The following is a 13151-nucleotide window of genomic DNA, read 5'->3' on the forward strand; positions in this document are numbered from 1 at the left end:
AACCTCTAACGAGTACAAGCCTAGTTTATTCAGCCTCTCCTCATAGCTCAATCCCCTCAACTCTGGTATCAGCCTAGTAAACCTCCTCTGCACTCCCTCCAGGGCCAAAATATCCTTGCGCAGGTGCGGCGCCCAAAACTGCACACAGTACTCCAGCTGCGGCCTCACCAATGCCCTATACAGCTGCAGCAAGACCTCCCTACTTTTATATTCAATCCCCCTCGCAATGAAGGCCAGCATCCCATTCGCCTTCCTGACCACCTGCTGCACCTGCAAGCTGGGTTTTTGCGACTCATGCACAAGGACCCCGAGGTCCCTCTGCACCGTCGCCTGCTGCAGGAATGTATCCCCTCTTGCCTACATCCTTCAGCCATGCGTTCACCTCCTTAATCTTCTTATCCCTTTTCCAATCTGCACTTGTAATAATCCAAAAATTATAAGTTGTTCTTTAATTTAGCTCCTGACTGCTTTTCAAACAGGACATCTTCCCTGCATTAATAATCCCAACAGGAGATCACAATGACTGGATCTTCCTCCTTTCTCTCTGAGCTCAGTTTGAGTTCCTGCCCTTTGGAGAAAGTCAAGTACCCACAAATATTAAGGTCCCTGACTTGGTCACCTTGCCATTGCGTCTCTACAGTAGTCATCAGTTTATATATATTTATTTCTATTTGTACTGATAATTAATCCAGTTTGTTATGACTGCTACACACATTCAGATATTGGGCCTTTAGTTCTGGCTATACTATTTTTGCAGAGTATCTGCTGGTGCACTCACTCTCGTATACTCTGTCCTTTCTTGTCGTGGCTTGATCAAAATTTCACATCCAGCCTAACTCGTCATCCTGCACATATTTTGTGGCTCCGTATGTTTACCTGGGTTATTCCTTTCATTCTTTTGAACAATTCCATTCAACCCCTTTCAACTGGCACTGGGGAATCTGAGCTTAGCAGTAAATATTCTCCAGTGTTGTAATAGCTCTCCGATAAACATGGAACACAAATCTGCATGTGGTATCCCTGAGAAAGTAAACTTTCAATCACCATTTTTAAAAACTCGTGCTCTTTCAAGATCTTCTACACCACTCTTATGTTTTGGCACTTCTCTGCATTGCGAAATACGTCTTAATTGCAAAATTAGTTATTTTTGTCTTGTTTATCTGCCATCCTGTTTTATTCTTTAAGCTCCCAGCTTCTACTTTAACTTATAATGAAATCACAAAAGCAATAAAGTTTATCCATTTTTAATAAACAGTATGTACACCAATCCGTACACAGAAACTTTCAGAACTTTATCAGTTAGAAGATGGAAAACAATTAACTGATAGTTGCTAAATTGCAACTTTCCTTAAAAAAAAATCAGTCTGTCAAACAAATCATTCCCGAAGGTGTGAATGATATGAAGAAAGCCCAGCCTCTGGCTGCTGCACAATATGGATCTCTCTGCAGTTCTGAAGATAGTTCAATTACATCAACCAGCAATAGTCATCCTATTGCAAAATTACAAACACATCCAATCTGAACTTGCAGAATCCCTATCACACAGACCCGCACAAATCTGTATTCTCACAGCTGCTTTTCAACTGCAAGTATGGCAGTATACATTCAGAACAAAAATTTGGTTCAAAAATGTTCTCCTTAAATCTTTTTAAAGCATTTTGTGGCAGGTTTACAATTAGTTCAATGGATGAGAAGAAATCTCACTAATATTCTCAATTACGAGCCTGTAAACATCAAATGACAAGACACTGCTGTGCGCGTGCAGCATTCTTCAACATGCAGGAAGCAATGGCAAAATAAAATACAACATCCATCACTTTGTGATTAGCTGGATAGATGTTGTCCTGTCTGTTTTTGCATTCTTTTCATAAGATATGGGCATTGCTGGCAAAGCCAATATTTGTTGCCCATCCCTAATTGCCCTTGAACTAAGTGGTTTACTGGGCTATTTCAGAGATAAATTAAGAATCAACCACATTGCTATGGCTCTGGAATGATGTGTAGACCAGACCAGGCAAGGATGGCAGATTTCCTTCCCTAAAGGGCATTAGCGACCAGATGGGTTTTTCCAACAATCATGGTCACCATCACTAAGAGTAACTTTCAAGCTCAGATTTTATTAAGTTCAAATCTCACCAGCTATCAGAATGGGATCTGAATCCAGGTCTCCAGAATATTAGTCTTGGCCTACAGGTTAGTTCAGTGACTGTATCACTACGCCACAACCTTTTCTTAATAATATAAACATAATTTGGTTGTTCAAAAATATTTGTGTTTCTAACATGTAAACACATGGTCCAAAACTGAGGGGTCAGTTGAAGGATTTGGAGAGCATTAAGAACAAGGAAACAGAGATCTTGGCACTCAGCAGACAATGGGAAATTCAGTAGTGTGTAGGTGCACTAATACAGGTTTCTGTATTCATCACACAATATCACCATCAAGAATTATAGAATAGTTACTAAGCACAGAAATGCTTATTCTGTGCATGCAACTGAAATCTTCTCTCATTTGTTACTAAACATTTAACATATGGCCATGAGGATTGGATTCTGCCAGGTCCAGGGAAACTAGTTACCAAAGAACAAGGATCTAATTCCATTGCAGTGAGTAGTAGAGGACATCTTACGAGGGATCGGGGGGTGGATAAATGGTGTACAACTTGCACCAAAAAGTTGCTCAATAGTTTCATTAATTCACTGCATGTTTCTTCCTCACCGGTTGTCTGAAAACAAAAACACAAAACATGTACACATACCAAACACAAGTACCACACCATTGCAGGGAGTGGTTGAAAATGTAAATAATATTTGACAAACCATACAGCACTGGGTTAACTGGCTTTGTGCTGTTTTGGCAGCAGAGATGCTAGCACCTTGCCAATTATCAAAGAACTAGGCTCGAGCAGAATGTAACACTGCTTTACAGTAAACGGATCAGTCTTACAGACACACACAATCCACATAAGACTCCTTGCACATTGTGCAAGTTAGATACAAAACCAAACTGCATCCTGTGAAAATTTTAAGTGTACTTCCCACATTCAACAAAGGGCTAGCTTACATTCCCATCCACATTTAAAGAAAGAATGCAGTTCTTTGAAAAGGCTTTAAAAAATACACAAAAATAATTTAAATCTCAAAACTAGATTTTTTTCCCATTGTTTATATAAAGTGTTTTTAATGTTCAGGAATTGTCTCCTCATCTCTCTATAATGCTTCCAACAACTGCTGCTCCATCCAACATCAGCGAATGTGCTGTTGGGCCAAACCAATTTCTGTTCACCTTCAACAATATTCCTTAAAATAGGAGCTGCAATGAAGTCTATTCAAAAATAAATGACTGTTGGTTTGAGCTGGAGGCTCTCAAGGAAAGGAGTTGATTGAATCTTTAGAAAGGAGTGGAGCTGCTGCAGGGGGAGCTGGCAGCCAGGGAGGGAATTCTAAAGGTTCAACAGATGTGGAAGGACCAGTCATGGCAGAGAATATTGCCGTGACCATCTGTGCATAAATTATCACCCAGCAATGATCTAGAGAACAATCAGAGGACAGTCTCTGTGAGTAATACCACAAATAGAAAAGGTCTGTGACTGGTGAGTATTGACCTGGTCTAGAATGGTGTACACTACACACGGCTCTGGCACTTTAGATGGCCCATAGCACAAAACCTACTTTCAAGGAGTTAAGGGTTATGGTGAGCGGGCAGGTAAGTGGAGCTGAAAAGATCAACCATGATCTTATTGAATGGTGGAGCAGGCTCGAGTGGCCAGATGGCCAACTCCTGCGCATGGTTCTTATGTTAAAGGCATGTGGATGGGTGGAGTGATGAAAGGCATTCTCACTCCTTCTCCAGTGCTGGAGAATCTGAGTCTTAAAGAATGTTCAGTTACTAGATGGAACTTATACATTGTAAAAATTAGGAAATGTTATAGTAAAAGAAATTTGTTCTAAACTAAAGCCACATCTTAAATGCTACTCTATTGTAACTGCTGGAAATTATTTTTGAGGGGGCAGGGGCAAAGGGATGATGATGGAAGTAACAGCCGTCAGCAGGTGTAGAGCTGGGAGAAGATGCAAGTAGAGTGGGCCAGAGACACAATTATTGTTATTATTAGTGTGTACAATCATTAACAAGCCAATCAATAGCTTCCGCTGTGGCTAAACGGAGCTTTTCTGAGCCCTTGCTGATTGTTGTCAGGGGGCAGTCTTCAGTGACTGAGGTGCACCATAGCCACAGTCAGGGTTCTCTGCAAAGACTTTGGCCAGTGTGGAAATGGGTGAGGTGCGTCCAATGTTGGATGGCAGGGTGAAGCCAGGTGGGCGAGCTGTGGGAGACATGAGAAAGTAATTTTTAATGGTGGTGTGTTGGTTCCATTCCTGCTGCCATTGGGCCTCTGCTGCTATTCCTTGGCACAGCAGTTGTAGCAATACAGATTGGCATGATGGGAGGGGAACAGCGGCTGAATTAGTCAGGTCCCCGTGTAGCAGCAGGCAGGAATCTTTTCCAGGAATTTTCTTGTTGCAATATCACTCCTTACTTGAGGGAGTGGGATGTTGCTGGGATTGGGAGCCAGGGGAATTGAGTTGACCAGAGGATACCCAAAATGACGCACATTGTTGTGCTGAGCTGGGTATCTATAAGACACAATAGCAATCTTGGACCATCAGAAGAACATATTGAATCAGATGCCAATAAGGAAATGGAAATGACAATATAAATCCTTGGAAAACATGGTCACTGTATAAAACGCCACAAACACTGGTAAACATCCAGGAGACTTGTTAAAGTCAGCACTTGATGCAATTTTGTAACTCAGTATATTCTGACTGAGAAAAGGAATGAAGTGAACAAGTCCTGACTGCTTATCTGCAAATCAGAGGGTAAAAGTGATGGAGCCACAACACTGCAATCTCCAGCTGTTAGAAATGGCCAGTTGTTTCAGAAATTTAAATATCAAATTTATTCACATTATAGGTTAGATTCAGAAAGTTGAGCAGACATTCTCCTCTCATTGAGGTTGGTGACCCCAGTTACCTCCCTGCTCTTCTAACTGGAGACAGTCACGTGCGATCATCTGTTTCTCCATTCTGGTCCAGCCACCCTGCACAGTTAAACAGGGTTAGTGTGGCCAGAAATGCTGATGTGAACACTCACAGTTTGTTTTAGTTCAAAGTAAAATGTCCTTTTGCTTGTAAGACACATTTATATACAATACATCCCAACTGCTTTAATCAAACAATAGAAACATTAAAAAAATAAATTATAGAGTTCTCCAGCCTAGCTGGATGTTAGGCTGTCCTCTTTACATCACCATGTTTGCTGCTATTGCTCAGACCAAGTCTGTGTTTCTCCAGCCACAGCTCTGCCAACTGCTGTGTAGAGCCATAGGTTGAGGCTTTGGAGGCCACACACATCTTAAGTTGTTTGGATTCCAGATTTGGGTCACAATAGATTGAATGGTAAATATGGACAATTCCAACTTCTTGACTCCTGAATGGCTTTAAACCAACTTGAATGAATTTGTTGAAGAGATCGACATCCTCCATGCCCCAGCCCTGGATAGAGACATCAAAGCCACCAGCAAGCAGAAGGTCACTCTTGTAAACACATGCAATCCCAAACCCATAGTGTCTCCAAAACCCGGTCTGTATTGTGAAGACGTAATTGTCATCATTGGAGACTTTGCCTGTGTGTACAATCTTTGGGTCATACTGGGTGAAGATAATGGGAAAGTATGCTCCTTTCCCTTGCTCAGTATTATGTCTACAACGCTGCAGAAAATCCACTGTAAAAATCAAGTCAACATCACAAAACAGAAGCAGAGAATCATTACTAAATTGGGCAGAGCCAAGTTGGAGAGCAAGAGCTCTGGAAAACTCCCCCACCACAGGGAGCAGCTGTACGTCTGCTTTGGGATATTTCACCCGATAGTCTCTCATTAGTTCCACTTGTTTAGTTTTGTCTGGATTAGAATCTGAATTGAACAGTAAAATAACCAATTTGACATTTTGATTTGAAATCAGGCAAGTCCTTTCAAAGTTTTCCATGAATCTGACAAACATTTCAAAGCGGCCAGACAATGGGACCAAGATATTGATTTTCTCATCTTTGGGCTCCTTGGGCCCAACATTTGTGGCTCCAACTTGGAAAGGGACAAATATCTGGAGAGGATTCAGGAGAAAGGAGAGAGATCTGGCGTTCTTATTTATTTTATTGGCCAAACCTTTGGCATCAATCTCTTCATGTTCAGCAAACTGGACCTTGCTGAAGGTTTGCTGCAGGTAAGCGTGTCTTCTCACTGGGACAGTCATCTTTTTGCCCTTGTGCTTTTTATAGAGAAGTAGGAGATCAAGTACATATTCTGCTCCATACATAGGGTTAACCCTTCGGTAACCATACTGAATCTCTTTGAAGTCAATAATCCGGCCTCTGGTCTTGGCATTTGCGTTGATCATTTCCATCACCTGCATGATAATGTCATCTAAAGCTTCTTTCTGAGAGGCATCTATCCCTCTCCGTGGAGGCTGTCCATCAAAAGCTGAATAAAGATGTTTTCCTGTCAGGAACTCCCACTCCAGCACCTCTCCCCTGTGATGTGGTTGGAATCTCATGAATGAAGGTGGGATTCCCAACTGAAGGTCATCTTTACGAAGCTCTGAGTTGCTATATCTGCCCATCAGCACAACCTCACGGTGAAGCTGGATAGTGCGGTGACGAAGCTCCGCAATCTTGCGGCTCAGCATGTAGCTGTGGAGCCGGTACTGATATTCAGGACTCTTGTTGGGGTGTAGCGTGATTGCCCGCTGGATCTTGCTGTTATGTAGATCTTGGATGTAGCCTTTTTTATTTTGTTCATAGTTTTCATAAAACAACTGCTGCATCTGTATAAGTAAAAGGAACAAAATACTCAGGATACAGATATCACACAATGTGTTTTCTCTCCTAGCCCCAAGATGCTAACTCTTGCCTCAATGTGGATCTAGTAATCACATACCAATGCCTACCTCCCATGGTCATTGTTTGATTATTTAAGCATTGATGCTGGGTGCTGCAAGCTTTTCGGCAGTGGGAATGGAGAACCTGGGGCAGGGAAGAGTTGGGGGTGCAGAAGGCTGGGGGGGGTCCTCATAATCAAGCACAATCCTGGGTTAATTTTTGGTCACATCCCAGGACAGGTGGGAGGTTCACTCAGAATGGAACCCACAGCTTAAACTGTCAAATGGAACAAGTGGAAGTGTTAGCTCAGCCAAAGACAACCATGGCTCAATCGGAGTCTCCTTCTGCTCAGGAGCAGATCAGAGGTGCAGCAAACTGAATTCGAGAAGTCAATGTTCAAAGCTGGTGCACTCACTGTCAATGTTGATTTATCAAGGTGCTAAAACGGCTTCTTATTAACATTTTGAACCAAGATGTAGAGTGTAAACACAGGTTGTGATTGTACACAGAGCAAGGAGCACAGCATTTGGTGAGGGGGAGGAGGAGGAGGAGGAAGTGTTCAGTCTTGTTTTTGACACTAGCAATTGCTATTAAAGCTCAGAACCTGTAAGTAAAACTAATAATTTAAACTATGTAAATTATCTAAATAAGCCACAATTAAATGACTTTAAATTTCAGTAGATTGAAAACATGGGACAAAGTTACAATGAAATGATAGTGCTGGAGTTTCATTGATCTGCATATGGGAATTTATGGAGGTGAGCATTCAGTTCAGAGTAGTCAAGCTGGAACTAGAGATGCAAATATTGATGAATCAGGGTGGGGTGACTGCCTCCTAGGTCAGAATATCCAGTCACACACCTAGGGCTATGTAGTGGTTTAAATTTGATTGGTGGTCAGGTACAGGAGGGTTTAACTGTGACTGGAGTGGGTTAAAGCTTCATTAGAACCTGGTTCCAAACATGGCCAAAAGAGCTGAATATCAGGGCAGAGGACAGAGTGCAATGGACCATGCAGCATCAAGGAGCCCTAATAAAACTGAAGTCTATGGGAATCAAGAGGAAAACTCTCCACTGACTGAAATCATTCCTAGCACAAAGGAGAATGGCTGTGATTAGAAGTCAATCATCTCAGGCCTAGGAAATCTCTCAAAGAGCTCCTCAGGACAGAGTCCTAGGCACAACCACTTCCAGCTGCTCCATGAATGAGCTCCCTTCCATCACAAAGGTCAGAAGTGGAGATGTTCGCACAATGTTCAGCACCATTCCTGACAGTGAAGCAGTCCATGTCCAGATGCATCAAGATCTGGTCAACAAACCTGTCATGCAAGCTCCAAGAGAGAATTCAACGGCATTACCATCACTGAACTGCACACTACCAACTCAACAATCTTCAAATTCCCCTCCAATCCACACACAACCCTGGCTTGGAAATGTATCGCTGTTCCTTCAGTGTTGCTGGATAAAAGTTCTGGAACTCCCTCCCCAACATCACTGGGGGTACACCTAGACCACAGGGACTGCAGTGGTTAAAGCAGCAGCTCCTCACTACCTTCTCAAGGGTAATTAGGAATGGGTAATAAAAATGCTGGCCTAGCCAGCAATGCCTGTAAACCATTTAAAGGATAAAAAGAAATGGAAATAGAAAAGTTGGATATGAACAACAGGAAGGAAATGTAGAAACTTGATGCTAAATTGATGAAATGCTGGAATAAAAGATAGTGAGGGAAGAGAACAGGATTGATACAAAAAAATGTTCACATTTCCCACAAAAAGTTGAGGACAGTGGCCAAGCTTCAATACTAAACTGATCATAGTTGTAAAGTTTTTAACTTAAAAACAAAGTCAACCTCATTTGGTGATCTCGAGGCAAATACTCTGCTGGATATTTCACAGAATGGAATAGATGCTGATCAGGTGCATGGATTACCATATACCCAACGTTTATTTTAATTTGCACTATTTGAAGGTGTCACTAATTGAGGCCATTTCACAGATGGATATACAACTGGTGTTGGACATTGAGTAACCTGGGAGTGATCCAGATTGAACAGAGTACATACTACCCATTCAGCAGCTTCATGATGTTTTGCTGAATTGAATAGAGGACTACAGCTCACAAAAGTTATATTTTAATGGAAGTTATCATGAACACCTAGACGCATGCACTGGCCATCTCTCTAAGGACTGCAGCCGTATTTTAAACCCTCATGGTGTCGATTTTGGTGCGATATATGGTGACAACCATTATGGAATCTGGGACATTAAAACAATACTTACACATCAACACAGTAAATGTGTGAAATGAAAAGTGTCTGTCACCAGGTGAGAGGTGAGATTGCTCACTCCAGTGAAACTGGAGAATGTGGATATAGACGGCGAGCATAGCAGTCTTTTCCCATTCTTCAGTTGCACATCTTTCAAACAGGCCTGCTGGCCTCAACCATTACACAATGAAATACTCACTCTCTCTCAGGTATCGGTGATGATAGCTGTAATCATTGCTCCTGAAGGGAAGAGTCATCTCTGGGTCTTACTTTGTAAATTCTATACACAAAGAGCTAGGGATATGGATAATCGAGTTGTGGATTAGTACTAGGCGCCGTGACTGGGTAAACTCTGCATCACAAGATGAAGTTACACCTTTTGAAATTAGATTTTGTTACATGTTGAGAGAATAAAGCTTTTTTTTCAATATTTTACACCAGGGCTTGTGAAAATTTAGAAGTCTTGGCCTGAAAGAAGCTCCAGAGCCTGGGATCGTTTGCAAGCAAAAATCTACTGACTTTCAATTACGAAGGGATTAAAGGCATACACCTGGAGTTAAGATGCAGACCAGCCAGTCAGATAGGGGAAAGTGGGAAGCAAGAAGTTGAAATGAGTAAAGCAAGAGAGAGAATGATGAAAGGCAAGGGAGCAATGTAGGGAAGCAAGAGCCATTTTTCAGGAATGTCACCAGGGGCTTTGTAATAGAACTGCATTCTAATGATTAAAGTTGAAGAGAAAGAATACATTTAATATTGGGATTTGAGCCATCAGGTGATGCATGTTTTACTGCCATCGATGCCAATCAGTGACAGGCATCACACAGTTACAGGAGTTACTGGATAAACATCAACACTGACAAAACTTAATCAGAAGTTGCAATATGCTTGAGATGGAATGATGCCACCCATTTAAGATATCTAAATATTTTATGTATACGCTCTCTGACCCCCACCCACCCCCAATTCACCAAGTGCAACTGAAGTTCTATCTAATTAAACAGCTACAAAGTAATTCCGTATTTCCATTACAATTTGTGTGTCCACGTTTAAAATGGAAGCTCAGCAGTCATTTCATTGGCTTTGTTGTACTGCTCCAGCACTCCATTGTGACAAACTGGTACTGGCATTATAAACACTGAAGGGAACTTTTTTTTAGTGTAAATGCCACAAGTGTGTAGATTATGTGATTACATGTGGCTCAGGTGGATTACATGTGGATTACATGTGGCACACTCACCTCAATCACAGGTTTGACTATATAATCCAGGCTGACAATGCAGTACTGAGCACTGTCTGAGGAATTTATTCTGCTCAAATTTTCTACAACAGTAAAAACGTGTGTGTTTCAAAATATTGTCATCATTAATTACTCTGAAATATCTCGAGGTCATGAATTGAATTATATAAATGCAAATTCATTTTCAACAAATCCTGGAAGTGGTGATTAATAGCAAAAACTAGATTTTTGTATAACAGAAAGCTGAAGTACTTGGGAATTTTTCTGAAGACAATTTGATTCAGACAGATCATTATTAGTCCACACGTTCTTAGGTTTTGCTGACAAGATAGGTGGCAGGGTAGTTAGCACTGCTACCTCACAGCAATAGGGACTCCGGTTCAATTCTGGCCTCAGGTGGCTGTCTGGAGTTTGCACATTCTCCCTGTGTTTGTGGGGCTTCCTTTGGGTGCTCCGGTTTCCTCCCACAGTCCAAAGATATGCAGGTTAGGTGGATTGGCCATGCTAAACTGCCCCTTTGTATAAGGGGGTATTAACAGGGTAAATATGTGGGACTACACAGATAGGGGCTGAGTGGGACTGTTTTTGTTGCAGGCTCAAAGGGCTAAATGGCCTCCTCCTGCACTGTAGGGACCCTATGATTGAAGACAGACATTTACATTTTCACAGTAACTTCATTGTAGTGTTAATGTAAGCCTACTTGTGACACTAATAAATAAGCTTCAACTTTAAAACTACCCATAACAAAAATAGTGCATTGCTGAACTTCTGCTGCCCACATGAAGGTGCTCGGGTACTCAGGAGAGACAGCTCAAAAATTCAGTGACTCAATTGCAAAAACAAGGGTTGTTTGACCTTTCAAACAATGTTACATTGCCAATTAACACACGTCTAAAGCAATTATACAGTTCAGAGTATGCTGGCTGAGAATAAGTATCTGATAAAACTTTTAAAATTGCAACACATTCCCCTTATGTGACCTCAGGTTACATAAAAATGCTGGAAAAATTACTGCCCTGCAAAGAAATACATATTTCAGCAATTGCACATGTCTGGGTTCAAAGAGGAAATGGTTAATTATTGGGGACAACCGTTGAGAAATTATGTCACTGAAAAGCTGTAGGACCTGATTTTGTAAATAAACCCTCAAATTAAACCAGTCCGACCAAACAGGAAAAGCAAACAGAAAGCATCCAAGAACAACATGCAACGTGACAAAGAGCCGGATGCTGGAGGGCCACCCCCGAGTACAGACACGCCTCACACAATATGGTCTCCGGCAATCCCACTAATAATTGGCAACCTTCAACCCGGAAGTGCTTCCTTGGAGATGAGGTTCAGCTGCAAATTCTTAGAATTCATTATAAAGTAGATCACAGGCTCATTTCATTGGATTTGTTGTAGTGTTCCAGCACTCCATGGTGACAGGCTGATAAACAAATATTTAAAGGAACTCCCCCCACCCCTGGAACCAGTGGTACATGTATGTAGATTATGTAACGACATGTGGCTCAGTTAGGATAATGCATTTAGCTCCATCACAGAATTGGAGCATATAATCCAGGCTGACACTAGTGCAGTGCTAAATTGGTGCTGTTTGAGGGATTTACTCTGCTCAAATTGCACTGTCCACAACAGTGAAAACATGTATCCAACATACCGCCATCAATTATTTTGAGATATCCCGAGTGTTTCCAAACTTCACTGGATTTGTTGCAGTGCTCCATTGTGACAAACTGATCCAGGCATTATAAACTGGTGAGTGCGCTATTATGTATATTTGCGCCGACTGTTTCCACTAAAAAACGTTCCCTCTAATGCCTGTCCCAGTGGAGAGCTGGAGCACCAAAACAAATCCATAAGGAAAAGGGCAGAAGATTGAGTGTGAAATCGTGAAGGGTGTTGCAATCCTGTGTGGGTTACTGGCTTTGTGGATTATGACCAGGGCCGTACAACAAACCCACAGGGGAGTTTCCCAGAAGATTGGAGAATAGCCAATGTTGTTCCTTTGTTTAAGAATGTACGACAATCTGCCTCAGTAACCTAAACCCCCTTTTCCCTGCTTACACAACCATGAACTAGGCTATGTGCCTTAAAGAATAAAGAAAATTACAGCACAGGAACAGCCATTCGGCCCTCCAAGCCTGCACCAACCATGTTGCCCATCTGAACTAAAACCTCTCCAATCCTTCCAGGGACCATATCCTTTTATTCCCATCCTATTCACGTATTTGTCAAGACACCCCTTAAAAGTCACTATCGTACCCATTTCCATTACCTCTCCTGGCAGCAAGTTCCAGTCACCCACCATCCTCTGCGTAAAAAATTTGCCTTGTACATCTCCTTTAAACCTTGCCCCTCGCATCTTAAACCTATGTCCCCTAGTAGACTCTCTCACCCTGGGAATAAGCTTCTGACTATCCATTCTGTCCATGCTCCTCAATCTTGGTAGACTTCTACAGGTTGCCCCTCAACCTCCATCATTCCAGTGAGAATAAACCCACATTTCTCCGACAACTCACAGCTAATGCCCTCCATACCAGGCAACATCCCGGTAAATCTTTCCTGTACCCTCTTCAAAGCCTCCACATCCCGCTGGAAGTGTGGCAACCAGAATTGAGCACTATATTGCAAGCATGCCTAACTAAGGTTCTATAAAGCTGCAACATGACTTGCCAATTTTTAAACTCAATGCCCCGGCTGAGGCAAGCA

General features: G+C 42.0%; 1 protein-coding gene across 1 annotated transcript in view; it reads right to left on the minus strand.

Moving 5' to 3' along the window:
• Positions 1-1228: 1228 nt before the first annotated feature.
• chsy1 (chondroitin sulfate synthase 1) overlaps positions 1229-13151 on the minus strand; it is a 39643-nt gene continuing 27720 nt past the window's right edge. The window contains exon 2 of the mRNA XM_080214096.1: positions 1229-6881. Within this exon, the coding sequence (XP_080070222.1) occupies positions 5289-6881 (1593 nt within the window). The 3' untranslated portion in view covers positions 1229-5288. The remainder of the gene's footprint in view (positions 6882-13151) is intronic.

Source organism: Carcharhinus amblyrhynchos, chromosome 28, assembly GCF_965287045.1.
Source record: "Carcharhinus amblyrhynchos chromosome 28, sCarAmb.v2.hapA, whole genome shotgun sequence".
Lineage (NCBI taxonomy): Eukaryota > Metazoa > Chordata > Chondrichthyes > Carcharhiniformes > Carcharhinidae > Carcharhinus > Carcharhinus amblyrhynchos.